At 37.7% G+C, this 18,598-nt stretch overlaps 1 protein-coding gene across 2 annotated transcripts in view; it reads right to left on the minus strand.

Annotated features, from left to right (window-relative positions):
* SLC16A9 (solute carrier family 16 member 9) overlaps positions 1 to 18,598 on the minus strand; it is a 74,469-nt gene that overhangs the window by 30,766 nt on the left and 25,105 nt on the right. For both annotated transcript variants that reach the window (XM_066349140.1, XM_066349141.1), the window contains exons 2-3: positions 9,817 to 9,916; positions 9,293 to 9,524 (exon numbers count right to left, since the gene is read on the minus strand). In XM_066349140.1, coding sequence (XP_066205237.1) covers positions 9,293 to 9,488 — 196 coding nt within the window. In that variant the 5' untranslated portion in view covers positions 9,489 to 9,524; positions 9,817 to 9,916. The remainder of the gene's footprint in view (positions 1 to 9,292; positions 9,525 to 9,816; positions 9,917 to 18,598) is intronic.

The following is an 18,598-nucleotide window of genomic DNA, read 5'->3' on the forward strand; positions in this document are numbered from 1 at the left end:
AGAGGTATATGACAAGCACAAGGAAATATCCTGTGCCAGTGTTTTACAAGGAAAACCCATTTGAAATACCAAACTTTTCTAACAGTTGAGCTGTCTGTATACCCAATGCAAAATATGTAGATACTTCAAAGACGGAAATGACTTTAAGATTCAAATCTCATAAATGGTTGCCTGAACACCATAAAGGCACGACCTTTCTCTGTTATTTACCAAACTGCATTGACACTGAAAGTCAAGGTTTACAAATTTAGCACCACAATGGAATTGAAACACAGATTATTGCTGGCATACTTGAAAAGTTTCCAGTTTCATCCTCAAAGTAGGACTTCAAATCTATGCTCCTTTAACGCATGTTATTAATAACATAAGGAAATCCAGAGATTGGGAAGCTGGGGTTGGGGATGTAAGATAATAATCTTCATAGCATTTACAATCAACTCCAGTTTTATAAATACATAATTTATTATCAATTATGTAATAGATTTTTAAATCATTTCTGCCTAATATACAAATTTTGGGAGAAAAAAAAAGCTTTAGCCAAAAATCAATTAAAGTTCATTGACAGATGAAAACTGTTCTTTAAAAATTCTCTACTTTCACACTGCCCCTGTGTTTACTTAGAGAAAAACTGACATATTTTGGTTTTGTTGTTGTTTTTGTTTGTTTTGTTTTGTTTGGTGCCGAAACCCGGGACATATTTTTTAAATGTTATTTTTATTTATGTGTAGTTGGTAAGCAATCTTATATTGGTTATATTACTTTATATTGGTTATATTAGAGTGTGTGTGTGTGTGTGTGTGTGTATACACACACCGCTCACAAATTAGGGGGTCAGGGAACGTGCAAATACTCCAGTACTTTCAGCCTTTTGTATAGTGCATTTTCACCAATAAAATAAAAGTTGGTTTTGCATCTCATTTGCATAATCAAACAACTTTCTTTGACTTGTCATTTGCTTTTCTGATGTTCTTGTTTAATAAAAAAAATCAAATGCTTCTTTTTTTATTGCTTGATAGTCATTTTGAAATATCCCGTAATTATTGTGAGCAGTATATATATGTATATATCTCTCACATATTCTTTATCCATTCATCTATCAATGGACACCTGGATTACTTCCATATCTTGGCTATTGTAAATAATGCTACAATGAACATAGGGGTGCATATATCTTTTCAAATTACTGTTTTCAATTTTTTTGGATAAATATCCTAAAGTGGAATTTCTGGGTCATATCTATTTTTAGTTTTCGAGGAATCACCATACTGTTTTTCACACTGATTGCACCAGTTTGTAGTCCTACCAACATGCACAAGAGTTCTCCATCCTTGTCAATACTTGTTATTTGTTGACTATTTGATAATAGCCATTCTGACTAGTATGAAGTGGTATCTCATTGTGGTTTTAAATGGCATGTTCCTGATGATTAATGATATTGAGCAACTTTTCATATGTCTATTGGCCATATGTATATGTTCTTCAGAGAAATGACTTTTCATGTCTTCTGCCCAATTATTATTTTTTTTTATTTTTTCTGAAGTGAGAAGCAGAAAGGCAGAGAGACAGACTCCCATATGTGTCTGACCGGCATCCACCCAGCAAGCCCACCAGGAGGTGGTGCTTTGCCCATCTGAGGCATTGCTCCATTGCAATCGCAGTCATTCCAGCCCGTGAGGCAGAGACCATGGAGCTATCCTCAGCGCCCGGGCCAACTTTGCTCCAATGGAGCCTTAGCTGTGAGGGAAGGGGAAGAGAGAGATAGAGAGGAAGGAGAGGAGGAAGGTTGGAGAAACAGATGGGCACTTCTCCTGTGTGCTCTGGCCAGGAATCAAACCCAGGACTTCCACACGCTGGGCCAATGCTCTCCCACTGAGCCAGCCGGCCAGGGCTTCTTCTGCCCATTTTTTGATCAGATTGTTTATTTTTTTGTTACTGAGTTGTATGAGTTTCTTATAAATTTTGGCTATCAACCCCTTATCAGATATATATAATTTGTGAGTATATTATCCCAGTCAGTAAGGTTGCCTTTTTGTTTTGTTGAAGGTTTCCTTCACTGTATATAAGCTTTTTAGTTTGATGTAGTTCCATTTGTTTATTTTTTCTTTTGCTTCCCTTGATGAAAGAGACATGTCTAAAAAGATTTCGGTTTCATCCTGATGATATTAAATAGTTTACTTCCTATTTTATATAGGAGTTTTATGGTTTCAAACCTTACATTTCATACTTTAACACATTCTGAGTTTATTTTTGTATATGATGTAAAAGAGTGGTCCAGTTTTTTTGTTGTTGTTATTTTTGCATGTACCTGTCAAGGTTTCCCAACACCATTTGTTGAAGAGACTGTCATTTCTCGAGTGTATATTTTTACCTCCTCTGTTACAGATTAGTTAACCATATATACAAGGATTTATTTCTGGGCTCACTATTCTGTTCCATTGATCTATATGTCTGTTTTTGTGCCAGTAATATACTATTTTGATTATTGTGACTTTGTAGTATAGTTTGAGATCAGAGTGCATGATACCTCCAATTTTATTCTTTTTCAAGATTGCTTTACCTATTTAGAGTCTTTTTATGGTTCCCTATAAACTTTAGGGTTATTTGTTGTAGTTCTGAGATGAATGACATTGGTGGTTTGATAGGAATTGCATCGAATCTGTAAACTGCTTTGAGTAGTATGGTCATTTTAACATTAATCATTTTAACATTTAACATTAATCTGTGAGCATGATATGATCTTCCATTTATCTGTGGCCTCTTCAATTTCTTCAATGTCTTATAGTTTTCAGAGTAGAGGTCTTTCCCCTCATTGGCTAAGCTTGTTAATAGGCTTTTTATTCTTTTTGATGCAATTGTAAACGAGATTTTTTTTTCATTTGTTCTGATTGTTTATTATTAGTGTTCAGGATAACCTGACATCCTTTGTCTAATCCAGGACTTACATCAGAAGATAAATGCATAACAAGCCTAATTCCATGAGCAGTAAGACCAAAACAAAGGTCCAGATCATGTGTTTTCAAATTTCAGTAAAGGAAGATCACAATGAGCCAAGGTACTGAGCCTTTGAACTGGGCCATGAAGTATGGTTATGTCAACAAAAGGGGAGAAAATACATTCTCATGGAGGAAACAAAACTCTAATGTGGTTTTCCAATTTGTAATTACTATTAGATAACTTTGGAGAATAAATTATTTCCTTCAGGAAATAAATTGACTTCCATGCCTGACTCTTTCAAACATTGGTGTCAGAGTCCCAAATGTGGTAGGATGGCCAGGACTGCTGCACTGAACCCATAACTAGACTGATAGTATAGTGAGAAATAAAATTCTCACAGAACAAGGAATTCCTAGCATAGTAGACTAGGCCCATGAGGTTCCTACTCCTCCTCCACCTATAATTCAGGAAGTCCAAAAAAAGGGCAAGTTCTTCATTTCTTCTCCTGCTGAGACCAGAAATATTTATTTTTTAATTTATTTTTGACAGAGAGAGGGACAGGTGCAGATAGGAACAGACAGACAGGAAGGGAGAGAGATGAGAAGCATCAATTTTTTGTTGTAGCACTTTAGATGTTCATTGATTGTTTTCTCATATGTGCCTTGACTGGGGCTACAGCAGACCGAGTGACCTCTTGCTCAAGCCAGCGACCTTGGGCTTCAAGCCAGCGACCTTTGGGCTTGTGACCATGGGGTCATGTCTATGATCCCATGCTCATGCCAGCAACCCCATGTTCAAGCCAACAACCCCATGCTCAAGCTGGGGAGCCCACACTCAAGCTAGATGAACCCATGCTCACGCCAGCGACTTTGGAGTTTCAAATCTGGGTCTTCTGGACACCCAGAATTTTAAATTCATCTCCCCAAGGAAGAGAAAAGTACTAAGGATCTGCACCCACTCAAATCTTTAATTCTTGTTTAGTATTGACTGCTTTGCTTGTTGGTTGGCTTAACAATACTATACAGAGATGGAGAAAAGCTTAACTCAAACCTGTCATTGTTCTCACAAATTCTGGAACTGCCTAGCAAACTGTGGACTAGCCACTGTAAACAAAATCCTTGTAGAAGGCAGAATCTCAGTCCTGCTTAAAAGAGGTAACAGCGATCGGGCATAAAATCTACAGATATGATCACACCCACCTCTGCCAATAATCATGACTCATTCAGCAAGTCCACTGGCCATATTGACTCACTAGATTAATCTAGGGATAGATTTATTGACTCATTAGTAATATGAGGTCCTATAGAGAAACAAAAGATCTTCCTGCTATTTCAGCATCTCTGTTGTCTGAAAAATGGTCCCACCCTTCTTGATCAAGTTCAGTTACCTTTCATTCCTTCTGTATCATTCAGGTTTCAGCCAAGAAACAGAATCAAAAGAAGACATACATATATGAAGAGATTTATGGCAAGGAACTGGCTTATGAAATTGTGGGATCTGGCAAGGTAAATATAGCATCCACAGTGCAGATGTCAGAAAGGGCAGGTCAGAACTTTTTGGCACAGGCTGAAGCTCCAGTTCAAGGGCAGAATTTCTTCTTCTTTAAAAGTTCATGTCTTTTCTTAAGGCCTTCCAACAGATTGAATCAGCTCCACCCAGATTATCTAGAATAATTGTCCCTTCTTAAAGTCAACTGATTATGGAGTTTGAGTACCCCTAAAAAATACCATCACAGCAACACCTACTTTGGTATTTGACTAACCGGAGAATGTAGCCTAGCCGAGTTGACAATGACCATCACACTTCCCAATAATAACAATCTCTCCTTCTCCAGAGAAATTGACTCTACCAGAATGCAGCTGCTGCAGTGCAGGCCTTTGCAGACAAGGACTCTGAATGGCCTGCCCTCTTCATGACAGTCCACCTTCCACAGCCCCCACCCTCTTATGTGGTCCACTTATCTTTATACAACTCCAAAGATTATCCTGTGCTTGTCATTCTCCTTGGTATTTGGGATGTCTCAAATTATCAGTAACTTTTTTTTCTGTTTCTTCCCTGAGATGACAAATTCCTTAAAAGCACAACTGATGTCCTCTATTTTGGCATCATTACCACAGAGGAGAGGAGACTCACTGCTCACAGGAATTAGGGAATCGGGGAACGGGCAGGTACTCCAGTACTTTCAGCCTTTTGTACAGCGCATTTTCACCAATTAAATAAAAGTTGGTTTTGTGTCTCATTTGCATAATCAGATAACTTTCTTTGACTTGTCATTTGCTTTTCTGATGTTCTTGTTTAATAAAAAAAAATCAAATGCCTCTTTTTTTTTATCACTTCATAATCATTTTGAAATATCCCCTAATTTTTGTGAGCAGTATAATAATGGTGGGCTTATTCTCAGTATATAACCCAGAGAGGTAGGCTCCTTGATACTCAGCTTTCCGCCTTCCCAGGTTATCAGCACAAACAAATAATTCAGGCCAGAGGAAGAAGTATTTTCTCCATAATTATTGGTTTCAAAGAGAAAGGAATAAGAGTATGAAGAATGTAAAGAATTGCATGTCTTTTTGTAGTTCTAATACGCCACCTTGAGCTACTATCCAAATCTAGGTTTGTCAGAGACAAGTGATGGCCTTTAAACTAGATGTTTAGACATAATCTTGACAAAGTTCCAACTCTCCCTCCTGCTCATCCCCTTTCTTCATCTTTCACCCCGAGGAGATCTCTTTTTTGGTAGATTCCTTGGAACTACGTAGGAAAGTAATTTTACTTGTGGATTGTACTGGTTCTCTAATAACCAATACTTGTTGAGCATTTACCATATGCCAAGCACCATCTCAACTGTTCTATACAACAACCATAGAAGGTAGGTACTGTTATGATCTCCAATTTAAAGACGAAGAAACCAGACTTAACAGGTTAGAAAAATGGTAACTCAGGTACCACTTCCTCTTAGAGAACGGGCTTCAGATTGGGTAGGTCACTAAACCTTGAGGACAATTATGTCCGTCTTGGTAAATTGCCTTTAGGATCAACTAAGATCAAGTAGGTGAAAGTGGTTGGATTGAGACAGGCGCGCAAAGTGGCACTTTGCAACCTTAAGGGACAAGTACCTGAAAAACAGGAATGATAATTTGCTTGACCATTGTATTTACTCTGCCAGGCCTTGCTTAATTATAAAGTTCCAGCAGTCACGTCACAGAACTAGTCAAAGACGATACCTACCATGCCTTCTCTGGACAAAACTGAGGAAAGAAAATAACTCCTTTTTCTCAGATATGATATGGCCTGCCTGGATCAGACTCATCTGGGCAACTAGTGGAAAGAAGACTCCTGGGCCCACGCCCTACAAAAAATTGGCTTTTTAGACAAGCTCAAGTAATGTACACATATACCTGAATTTAAGAGCAAATGTATATATTTTACATATACATGTAAATCCCATATTTTATCTAAAATATATATGCATACATATGTGTAAATTATCTTATTCAAAAAGGATGCAAAGATGCCCATTTATGTGTGTTTTTCACTAAAGCCCCACCAGAACCAGAACCATTGGACACTAATTTTCATGACTTACATGGCATAAGCAGTGTCATACCCACGCAGAAACATACAAGAGTTCTCTTTATAAATAAGTAAATCATACATGAAGAAATTGTCAAGAAGCACAAATTAAAATCTAAACAGAGAGGGCTTAAACCAGTCATTCCCAGCTGAAAATCACTTCTGGGGCTTTTTAAAAATTCACATATCTGGGTCTCATCATACATTGACTCACTTAGAATGCCTAAGGTTCAAATCCGACAATTATATGCTGAAGCTTTTCTACAGATTATTCTAATTATCCCCCTGATTAAGAAACACTCACAAGCACTTGAGTCACCAACATGAGATATACTGTTCCTATTTCCAAGGTAGTGATCTGTTTGTTTCTCTGAAGAACAAAGTTATCAACACAGTCAAGGATTAATGTGGTTCACACACTTGTAGACACCTCTTCCTAATACTGCATTACCATAGCTTTTAGGATTTGGCCTTTAAATTATGCTATGAAGCGCCGAGGGAAGCCAACATCACATATGTTGGGTAGACACCAACCAAGTGTCCACACACACATCCATAAGTGGTAGCTTTTCAGCCATCATTTCCCTCCCACCATTTCCTTATTCGTGAACCCTTTGGTGTTCTTAATCTAGGCTCATCTTCAAAATTTTGATTAGTTGATTCAAGTGCTTCCTCATCTAGCCGATGACAGAAAAGCTATGTGACTTGCACAAAGTCCCTCAGCTAAACAGTGGTTGAGCCAGGACTGGAATTAGTCTCTGGCTTAAGACCAGCACTCCTCCCCCCGTTCTTGTTATCTGCTCTAAACTTCAGTGGGATACCCTATATCTCCACCTCAAGCAAGGCTGACTTAATGGGCTTGCAACCAATGCAGGTGCACAGGGCTTAGCTCTTAGTAGGGCCACACACTTGATTTACTCTTCTGCTGTTACTGTCTTGAATTCTTTTTTTATTTTTAACAAGGGGCTCTGCATTTTCATTTTGCACTGGGGACTGCAAATTATGCCGCTGATATTGCCTACAAGTAAAGGGTGATGCTCCTGGCCTTTGAGACAGAGTGAACTGAGAGAAAGTATAGAGTGAGTTCAGTTTTCAGAGTCTCAGACTCAGCTCTGACCACCAAGGCAATTATATTTCTGTTTAACTTATTATTTGCTAATAGAAAAGGTGACTAATTGGAGAACATTTAAAAATCCTCTCCCCTTTACATTAGATCATTTTCTCAAAATCAATACTTTGACCCCCTTTTATTAACATATCAGTTATAATCCACTTGTACTTTGCAGGTTTACAAACCACATTCTGAAAAATTCAGATGAGATTGGGTGCATTCAGGGTGGTCACAACCCTTTCAAACAAATATTGGCCAAACTTTTACTGTTCTCCTTGAGTTCATTACGATAGTGTCACTTCCATTTGTTTGGTCATGTTTAGTTATCTCATCTAACACAGCCGGATGATACAGCATTGTTTTTCAAGTCTTGTTTCGGTTTTAGTTTTCAGTTGGATGTATTTTTTTTACTTTATTTTTAATTATAGATGACATGCAATATTATATTAGTTTCAGGTGTACAACATAGTGATTCCATATTTACATACCTTACAAAGTGATCATCACAATAAATCTAGTAACCATCTTATCACTCACTCTACATAGTCATTAGGATTAAGTCTTGGTTTTAATTTAACTTCAATTGGAAGCAACTGTTTTATTTTGTTTTAAGAAGACCTCTCTAGGATTCAGGAAAGACAAAAATTTAAAAAATGAGTGGCTAATGTATTTGGTTTTCCTGAAACTACTTTAGAGCTGAAAAATACCTTAGAAATTTCCACATTCAATATCCTTATATTTCTCATAGGAACAGAGCTTATGATTTGTTTAACAAATCATGACAACTTTAGAGCACACAGGGAGAAACTCTGGGCTAATAACCCAACCTAGATCACCATTTTAGCATACACCTATAAGTAAGTCACGCCAACAGACTTAAGAGTGACCATCGCTAAACATCACTGCAGAGTTTAAACTATTATTTGAGAAATTGAAGTGTCATATGATTTTAAGTTTTAAAAGGAAAATAAAAACCTTTTTGTTGTTCTTTGTAAAGATGATAGGAATCACTATTACATAAGACAGAAACATTTATCAAGAATATTACTTTTGGAGACATCACATGAAGGTCACATATATCTTATACATAACACTATATTAAAATCCTTAATAGCATGATCATTGTGAGATGGGACTACTCTTTGCCATCTAAACTTTTTCTTAGAAAGGTGACACACATGTAGATTGTGTGATTTGACCACAATGTATCTAAATTGGAGAGGCATAATTATGAATCACGTAAGAATTTTTTATAGGACTGCTGCATATCATTTGGTCCTTTGGTCTCCAGCATTCATTGGACATACTTGAGTCACTGCCTTCATTTCCCTGTATTATTTTTACTCATGGAAGTGTGTTTCTCCCTAGACTGTGAGTCTCTTAAGGACAGGAAGGATGCGTTTACTATTCATCTTGTCATATTCAGCATCTAGCACACTGCCTATCACATAGTAGCAAATAAGTGAATAGAGAAATTAGTGAACGAATATCTCATGGAATTTCTGTGTTTTCACACAAATTTATTACAGTGAAAGAATGGTTCTATAACCTCAATAAAGGTAAGAAAATATGTGTTATACTTGAAAAACAAATAGCCTATACTATGGCTTGCACGGTGTTCATGATACAGCAAATGATTATTAATAAGTGAGGAGAAACATAAATTTACCCACTTACTTGCAAGCAAGCCAACTCCACTTGCCAGGGATCCGACCCAGGCTGTTTTTCCTTTTCCTTCACCAAAGGCATCCAGCCATTCGATGTACAAGACTCCAACTGCTACCGGGGATCCGTAACACAGAAACTGAGTAAAGAAGGAAACAAGGACAATCACCCAGCCCCATCCGCCATCGGGTGACGTTTTCTTTTCCATTGTAAAGTGAGAGCAAGGAGGTGTTTCTCTGGAGGTCTTAAACAAAAACAAACAGACGAGAAGAGCATATTTAGAGTGTACTGGGACACAGTATCTTGGATTTAAAAATTTCTTCTAAATTAGAACATAAAAGATGTTTTCAAAAAAATACGTATGGAAAAGCATAAAATATCCATGGCATTTCAAGTTAACTTTAAATTTTTGAATTTATGATTTAAATAAGCAATACATTCATGTGGCTCAGAAATTTGTTTTTAATTATAAAAAGGCACAGAGTGCAAAGTCCCTTTTCCAATCTTGCCCCCATCCACCACATCCTCAGCCTTACCCAGCCACCGAAATCACTGATTTTGGTTTCTTGTTACACTTTGGGTTCCCCAGGAAGCAGACTCTTAGCAACAAGAAGATTTATTGGAAGTATTCTCTTCCTATGAAAGGGAAAAGACAGCAGAAGGAGGTCAACAGACATGCGGCATGGAGGGAGGATATTTCTAAAACTGGGATGACCCTTTCGAGTTGCCCCACTTGGGAGCCGGGCCATGCTGATCACTCCCTGGATCAAGACCATCCAGGAGAGGGGCACACACAACTCTAGGTGAGGTGGCTTTCCTCAGTAGAGGCAAGCCGTCCCCATAGGGCAGGGGTCCCCAAACTTTTTACACAGGGGGCCAGTTCACTGTCCCTCAGACCGTTGGAGGGCCAGACTATAAAAAAAACTATGAACAAATCCCTATGCACACTGCACATATCTTATTTTAAAGTAAAAAAACAAAACGGGAATAAATACAATATTTAAAATAAAGAACAAGTAAATTTAAATCAACAAACTGACCAGTATTTCAATGAGAACTATGCTCCTCTCACTGACCACCAATGAAAGAGATGCCTCTTCTGGGAATGCGGTGGGGGCCGGATAAATGGCCTCAGGGGGCCGCATGCCGCCCGCAGGCCGTAGTTTGGGGACCCCTGCCATAGGGGCTGTCAGCTGAAGGCCTTAGGCCAGCGGCCCTCTCATCAGCTGGAGAGAGAACTCTTTCCTTGTTGAAGTGGATTTGGAGAACTCACAGAACATAACAATGTTCGCGAACTCGCTTGTCCTTCCCGAGCTCTTTATGCATGTATGAACCAAACAAGCTAATTGCCTTACATTTCCCTCTTTTTTGACAAAAACAATACTGTATATTGCATTCCATACCTTGTTTTAGTCGTTAAACACATTTAGAGATTTTCCCCTATCAATCCTAGAGAGCATCCTTACTCTTTAGGTAGTCTTTTATTCTTTTATATATAAAGAATATACATATTCCTTACAAATAATGTATTCTTTATATATATACACACATGCATATATGTTCTTTACACATAGTACATCACCATATGACTATACACTTATTTACTTATTAAATAGGCAAAAAATGCACATGGTTCAAAACTAAAAAAAATAAAAGTATACAGTTTCATCTACCTATTTCCTGTCTAACTCCCATATATTCCATGGGTAATCAATGCTTTTGTTTCTTTTATATCCTAATAGAACTTATGCATACATAAGTAACTCAAAAATAGATTTCCTCTATTATTTTACACAAAAAAGCATGTTATATATATTTGTATGTCATGCCTTTTTTATACTTGACAAATATCTTTTCTTAATTACTAAACATTTTTAAAATATTTCACTTGACAAATATCTCGAAGACCCTTCATGTCAATCCATAGTGACCTTTCTTATTCTCTTTCTGCTGCATTGTGTCCCAACATACGGTGTTCCCTGAACTCCTGAACCAGTCCTCCATGGTGAACGATAAAAAACACTGCTGCAGTAAATAACCTTATATGTACATGTAGCTTTCTTGCATATATACATATCTGTTAGGTAACACCCAAAAAAAAGAAATTGCTGAGTCAAAAGGTATGTACATTTGTAATTATAATTAGCATTACCAAATCAGCTTCAAGTGATTGAATCAATCTATAATAACTCCAGAGATTTTGGGTGTATTGTTAAAATTTTAGATTTTTGTTAATTTGTTGGCTTTAAAAGAGTAGTTTATTATAGTTTTAATGTGAATTTTCTGAATGTTATGTGTTGTTTCATAAGTGAAATGCAATTTGTAATTTCTAATTCTTGGGTATATGTGGGTACATTTCTGGACTTTCTGGTCTGTTCCATTGATCTATCTATTCACTCACCATTACCACATTAGTTTAATTCTAAAGTCTTTTAAAAAGTCTTTTAAATGTAAGTTCTAGTGGGGCTAAATTTCTTCTCTCTCTCTCCATCATTGCATAGCTTTTCAGATTTTTGTTTGTTTGTTTGTATGGCAGGGGCCACCACCACCGTGGCCATGCAAGTTCTCAGTGGATTCAGGCAGACAGTAAAGAAACAGTGGAGCCAAAAAATGGTGGGCCATTCCTTTATTAAAGTCTTGCACTGGCAGAGGAGCAAACACACAAGGAAACACTTCCCTTTCATTCAGGGCTCCCAAAGCCCTGATGCATTCTCTGGTTCCACAACCAGAAGAATCTTCTCTGGTTCCTCCTAGAATCAAAGGCTCCACCAGTCTCAGAGGAGCTTACAAAGCTCCTCAGCTCTGGTTCCCCAAAAGCATACCTTCTCTCTCTCTGCAAAACTGGCTTCTTCTTCAACACTCTGCATTTTCTCTCCATCCTGCAAAACTGGTTGGGGTCCACAAAGACCCAGCAAACATTAGCAAAATAACGGCCCCTCTCAAGCAGGACTGCAATTCACAATTTGCAATCAACTGCCCTGCTCTGAGGGCAAGCACACACGTGGCTGCCCAGCACCATTTTTTAGCAATAAAAGTGAGCAAACTCAAAAATACAAATCTTACAAACTCACTTGCCCAACAGCTTTTCATGTTTATTTACTTTTTTGTTTTTTTGTTTTTTTCATTTTTCTGAAGCAGGAAACGGGGAGAGACAGTCAGACAGACTCCCGCATGCGCCCGACCGGGATCCACCCGGCACGCCCACCATGGGGCGAAGCTCTGCCCACCAGGGGGCGATGCTCTGCCCATCCTGGGCGTCGCCATATTGCGACCAGAGCCACTCTAGCGCCTGGGGCAGAGGCCACAGAGCCATCCCCAGCGCCCGGGCCATCTTTGCTCCAATGGAGCCTTGGCTGCGGGAGGGGATGAGAGAGACAGGGAGGAAAGTGCGGCGGAGGGGTGGAGAAGCAAATGGGCGCTTCTCCTGTGTGCCCTGGCCGGGAATCGAACCCGGGTCCTCCGCACGCTAGGCCGACGCTCTACCGCTGAGCCAACCGGCCAGGGCTACTTTTTTGTTTTCAAGAGAGACAGAGAGGGAGAGAGAGAGAGAGACAGAGAGAGAGAAAGACAGGGACAGACAGGAAGGGAGAGAGAGAGAAGCATCAACTCTTTGTTGCAGCACCTTAGTTGTTCATTGATGGCTTTCTCATTCGTGCTTGATGGTGGTAGGCAGGGAGCTGGACTACTGACCACTTACTCTAGCTAGCGACCTTTGGGCTCAAGACAGTCTCCAGCTGGACTACTGACCACTTACTCTAGCTAGCGACCTTTGGGCTCAGGTCAGTGACTGTGGGGTCATGTCTATGATCTCATGCTCCAGCCAGCAACCCTGCACTCAATTTGGTGAGCCCTCACTCAAGCGGGCAACCTCAGGGTTTTGAATCTGGGTCCTCAGTGTCCCAGTCTGATGCTCTATCTCTGTGCCACTGTCTGGTCAGGTTATTTATTTTTTTATATAAATTTCAGAATCAGATTGGCTCTAAAAAATCTGATGGTGTTTTCATGAGGACTGAATTAAATTTATACATTGTGTAAGGAAAGGTAATATACTTTTTTATTTTTTAAGGTAATACTTTTAAGATGTTCAGTCCAGCTAAGAACATGGAGTTTCTTTCCTATTATTCATCTTCTTTTGTGTTCTTAGTGCTTAAAGTTTTCCCGAGTATTTCTTTTTAGTTTATCTCTAGCTATTTTATCCTTTTTTCTAACATTATATTGGGGTTATTTCTTTCTTATGTCTGTATGTTAATTTTGGACCCCACTACCTTACTAAAGTCTCTCTTTGAAGTAGATCTTTGGGTGATTCTCTTAGGTATATAAAATATACAATATAATATAGTTATATAATCATCTTCAAATGGAAAGTTTTACCTCATTTTGAACTTTTACACTCCCACTTTCCTTTTTTGCCTTTGCATTGAACATGACACTCAGAATAATGTTAAATAATGACAGTGTACATCTTTGTCTAGCTCCTAACTTTAGTGGGAATACCTTCAAATGCCATGGTGCTGCCTCTGAGGCTTAGATAGGTTTATTTCACAAAGTTAAGAGAGCACTACATTTTTATATTTTCGAGTGTTATAAAGAATGCTATCACATTTTATCAAATGCATTTCCAGTACACCAGGAGAAAATTGTGATTTTTCTCCATATAACTTTCAATGTAATAAAATTTGTATTTTCAACTATTAAACTATCCTTGAGTTATTGGGTTAAATCTTCCTTGGTTAATATACTACTTTGATTATGTCAGTATACTTGGGGAATTTTTAAATTAATAAGTGTAATTTGTCTTTTTACTTTTAAGTTTTACTATGCTTTGGTGTTAAAATAATATTTTTAAAATTTTTGAAAATGTTTCTTCATGTCTAAGTTCTGAGACAGTATACTTGGCAATGTATTTAAAAGTCCAAGTCCTGACCTTCCTGCTCCCAACAGGGTTCCCCACTTATTCTTTGCCTCCTGTGTCTCTTTACCATGCCAGGTTTATAATTAAGTTCAACAGCGTCTTCTTTGCTCAAAGATTTTGCCAAGCCATTGCGTTGGCTGTGGTTTAATCAGATTATTAAAGGCATTAAGATTATCCATCCATTCATGCACATCCCTAATGAGATGGTGAGACATTTGGCTACCTAAAAGAGTCCTAGTTACACCCATCAATTTTCCTAAGCTTCAGTAAATACCTTCGCTTTGACATTTAGAGCACTGAGCAAAAATCATGTTCCCACCTGCCACAGGCCTTTGCATAAGTAACTTGAATATTTAGTAAATATTTTAATATTTAATATTTCAGTATCAATAACTGAAATCTAACCAATGTTACAATTTGTACACAAAACTGTAGAGTCAAAATCTAGTCCCTCAGATACACAATTGTGTTAGCAGACAGAATACTCCAAATTTCCAAATGTTAAAATCCTTTGAAGTAATTTTTTATGTCCCTTCATTGGACATTTACTCTTTCTAATACTTAAACAATTATAAAAGTAAACAATATAATTCTGGTCCTTCTCATTAATTTAGTATCTTGTAATTTTTTTAATTAAAATTTTATAATATTTTTTTAAAGACTTTATTCAGTTTTAGAGAGGGGAGAGCAAGAAAGAGAGAGAGAGAAAAGGGAGGTAGGAGGAGGAAGCATCAACTCTCATATGTGCCTTGACCAGGCAAGTCCAGGGTTTTGAACCAGCGACCTCAGCATTCCAGGTTGACACTTGATCCATTGCACCACCACAGGCCAGGCATATTTTGCGATTTTTGTTCAGAATCCCTTTTAAAGAAAATTAAGACTATTTCCTAAACTAGATATTATATAATAGCAACAGCAAAACATCTATTGAGACTAACAGGTTATGTAAAAAAACAATGCATATGAGATTCTCCTTCATTTAAATCTTCAAGTTACAGCACATTCAGAAAAGTACACATTTACATAGGCAAAGAAAAAACAAACAAACCCAGAATCATGAAAAAGTCAATATAATCTGGAGCGGGGAGAGTGAAAGGGTGAGGAAGAGTAACTTCCTGTCCAGATTTCAGACCTACGTAGACAGAAATGCCTTTATACACCAAATACCTTTTCCTTGCCTTGCCTTGGGTGACATTTCGACACGTAGGACAGGAGCCAGATAAATTCTTCTCACAGTAAATAGTTGGGAGAACAAACCTTTGAAATACAAAGCTCCCATGTGTATCAGCTTTGGCTAGAAAGACAAGTTTTTATGAAGAGTTGGTTAACAGCTTCTGACATTCAATTGTTTCACAGTTTAGGATACACGTAGTATCAATAGAACATGGTAAAAATAATATTTTGTGATTTATTATTTTCTGTCAGGATAATACCTTTCTCCTGCAGTTTTCTCTATTCCTCAAATGTCTCTCCCTTGCTATTTCTCTGATATTCTATATTCTGTAAGGTGATTTCACAAATAGATTAGTTTCCATTTTCTCCCTTTTGTAATGGTATCAGTTTCCTTTGGAGAATTGGGTTTTCCGTATGGGTTAACAGTTGGTGGGACTATTAATCAAGGTTCCTTGATCTTGAACTATAGAGTGGTACCTGACCTAAGCAAGGCCAGTAGGAGCTCTCTTCTAGGACCCTGAATCTTGATGAAATGCTATATATATTTATAATAAAAGAAAAATAGTTGGAGCTTATTGATCCCAATAATAGTGCATTGAAGAGACCTTTTGTTAGTTCCTTCTACCTTGAGTCCCTATGGTTACCCAAGCCTAGTTTCTCCAGCCTTCATTTCATTCTGTATGTTAACTCATTAAATTATTTTATTAACTTAGCTGCTATCCATCTATTTTATATGCAGTAGAATAAATAAATTGTGAGTATACAGTAATCCAAGTTGTAAGTTTACTCATCCATAACCCAATTGGCCCCAACAAGTTAACTTGGGCCAAAAGTTAAGTTTCTGAGTAGAGTCTATGATGACAAAATATAAGAACTATAGTTATATCTTTTTATTTTCCTGAAAAGTTCATCTTATTAGCCCTCCATATCTTATGATCTAATATGATAAAAATCTCTTTTCTGGCATTATTTTAAATAAAAACTCTTAAGTTAACTAAAATTTCCACTAACTCCACTTATCTTAATACTTACAGAAATGCAGCATTATAAAAGCAAAGGTTATTCAAAAAGTTCTTCGGTCACTTACAATTTCAGTTATATTGCACTAGACACCAAGGGAAATCAGAAGAAATATATATAAGACACGGATGGCCCTTGCCTTCTAGGTTATAACCCAGTTAGAAAGGTGAAAGATGTCCATAAGAGAGTATATGATTGAGTGCTAAAGAGGTGGATTAATATTACATGTTTAGGAATCAGAGGGAAATGAAAGTAATCCAGATAGGAGCAGGAGTGGAGGCCTCATGAAGTAGGTGAGTTCTAAAGAACAATAGACTCATGCAAGGGTGGCTCTGGCAAGTGAAACATGAACATGAGTGTGGAATCAGGGTTGGCTTCGCAGGTTTAGTGAAGAGTGAAGAAGTCAGGTCTTAGAAGACTCGCAGAGAAACACAAGAATAGAAAGGTGTCACTCTCACTTGAAATTAACAAAGAAGGCGCTTGAGTTTATAACCTCCAAATAGAATTCACAGTATTAATAACTTTATATTATCTACATGATGGATATTTTCATAAAAAAATAATAAGATATGTAAGTACAAGTATGTATTGTTTTATTTGGACTAGTGTTCCCTGAGTAGATTCAAAATTCAGGGCTTTTATTCATATAACTGTATGAAAATATGCTTCCAGAAAACACATACATTGTATGATAGTATATTCCAGTACACTCTGTGGGAATTTGGAATCTGATAACCAGAGGGTTAACAAATCTGGACTCTTTATGATAAGACATCTTATTTATAAAACTCAAAACTAGAAACTATTTTGAGAGACCATTGTAATTTAGGGGTAATTTTGTCACACCACAGGGTCTGATGGGATATCACAAAATGTTAACTTATAATTTAAGTGTACTTCTTATCTTTTAACTTAAAAAATAAATATACTCTACATATTATAAACCTCCCTTGGAGAAAAGAGGAGAGCATAAAATAAAAATAACCATAATAAGATAGTATTTTTTTACTTTATTTTTATTTATTTATTTATTTCATTTTATTTTTTGACAGAGACAGAGAGAGGGTTGGAGGGACAGAAAGGGACAGACAGACAGGAAGGGAGAGAGATGAGAAGCATCAGTTCTTGGTTGCAGCACCTTAGTTGTTCATTGATTGCTTTCTCATATGTGCCTTGATCGGGGGGCTACAGCAGACCGAGTGACTCCTTGCTCAAGTCAGTGACCTTGGATACAAGTTGGTGAGCTGTGCTCAAACCAGGTGAGCCCAGCTCAAGCTGGCAACCTCAGGGTTTTGAACCTGGGTCCTCTGCATCCCAGGCCAATGCTCTATCCACTGTGCCACTGCCTGGTCAGGCTGAAGCACTTTAATTAAGAGGCTTAGGGGGAAAAGTGTGACTACATCTTAAGGGAAAATATGGTTGATTCCAGGTTGATTTTGTCTTAATCAGGTCATCTGTGGAGTGTGTCAAAAGTCTATATCATACTGGGGTTCCTGACTTTCCTTCAGTTACATTTAGGTGCTTTTTATACTTTTTATACAGGGGGTCCTTGGTTACAACAGTCTCGACATATGACGTTTTGACTTTATGATGCTCACTCCCATAAAAACTTTAAAACATAGAAATGTATGTTTTGGCTTATGCTGTTAGCGTCGTACTTACAGACAGACTAGGTGGGCAAACTAGTTTGGTTGTGCACAGCGAAAGAATACACAGTACAGTGTACAGTACATTTATGCCTTTTTTCTTTTCTGTGGCTCTCTTGTGTTTTTATATTCTAGATTATGATTTTGCAACTGTGTTAGGATAGGTAAGTGACTTAGGCTAGGGTGTGTTTCAACTTACACCAAAATTCGAGTTATTTCACTGTTGTAGGAGCGGAACTGTGTGATAACCTGAGGACCCTCTGTAGGGAAGTCTCTAAACATAGGCCAGGACACAGAGAGTTGAAACACTCCTATTTTGCTGATGGGGATAAAAAGGCTGCCTGAGCCTTAGGAATGGGAAATGTCTGTTGAAGGGCATAAAGTTTCTTTTTGGGATAATAAACATGTTTTAAAATCATTTTAAGTGTTTTAAGAGTAAATTTAATAACCCTGGCCAGGTAGCTCAATTAGTTAGGGTGTTGTCCTCATACACCAAGGTTGCAGGTTCAATCCCCAGTCAGGGCATAATCAAAAATCTACCAGTGAATGCATAAATAAAGTGGAACA

The sequence above is a fragment of the Saccopteryx leptura genome, chromosome 9 (genome assembly GCF_036850995.1).
Source record: "Saccopteryx leptura isolate mSacLep1 chromosome 9, mSacLep1_pri_phased_curated, whole genome shotgun sequence".
Lineage (NCBI taxonomy): Eukaryota > Metazoa > Chordata > Mammalia > Chiroptera > Emballonuridae > Saccopteryx > Saccopteryx leptura.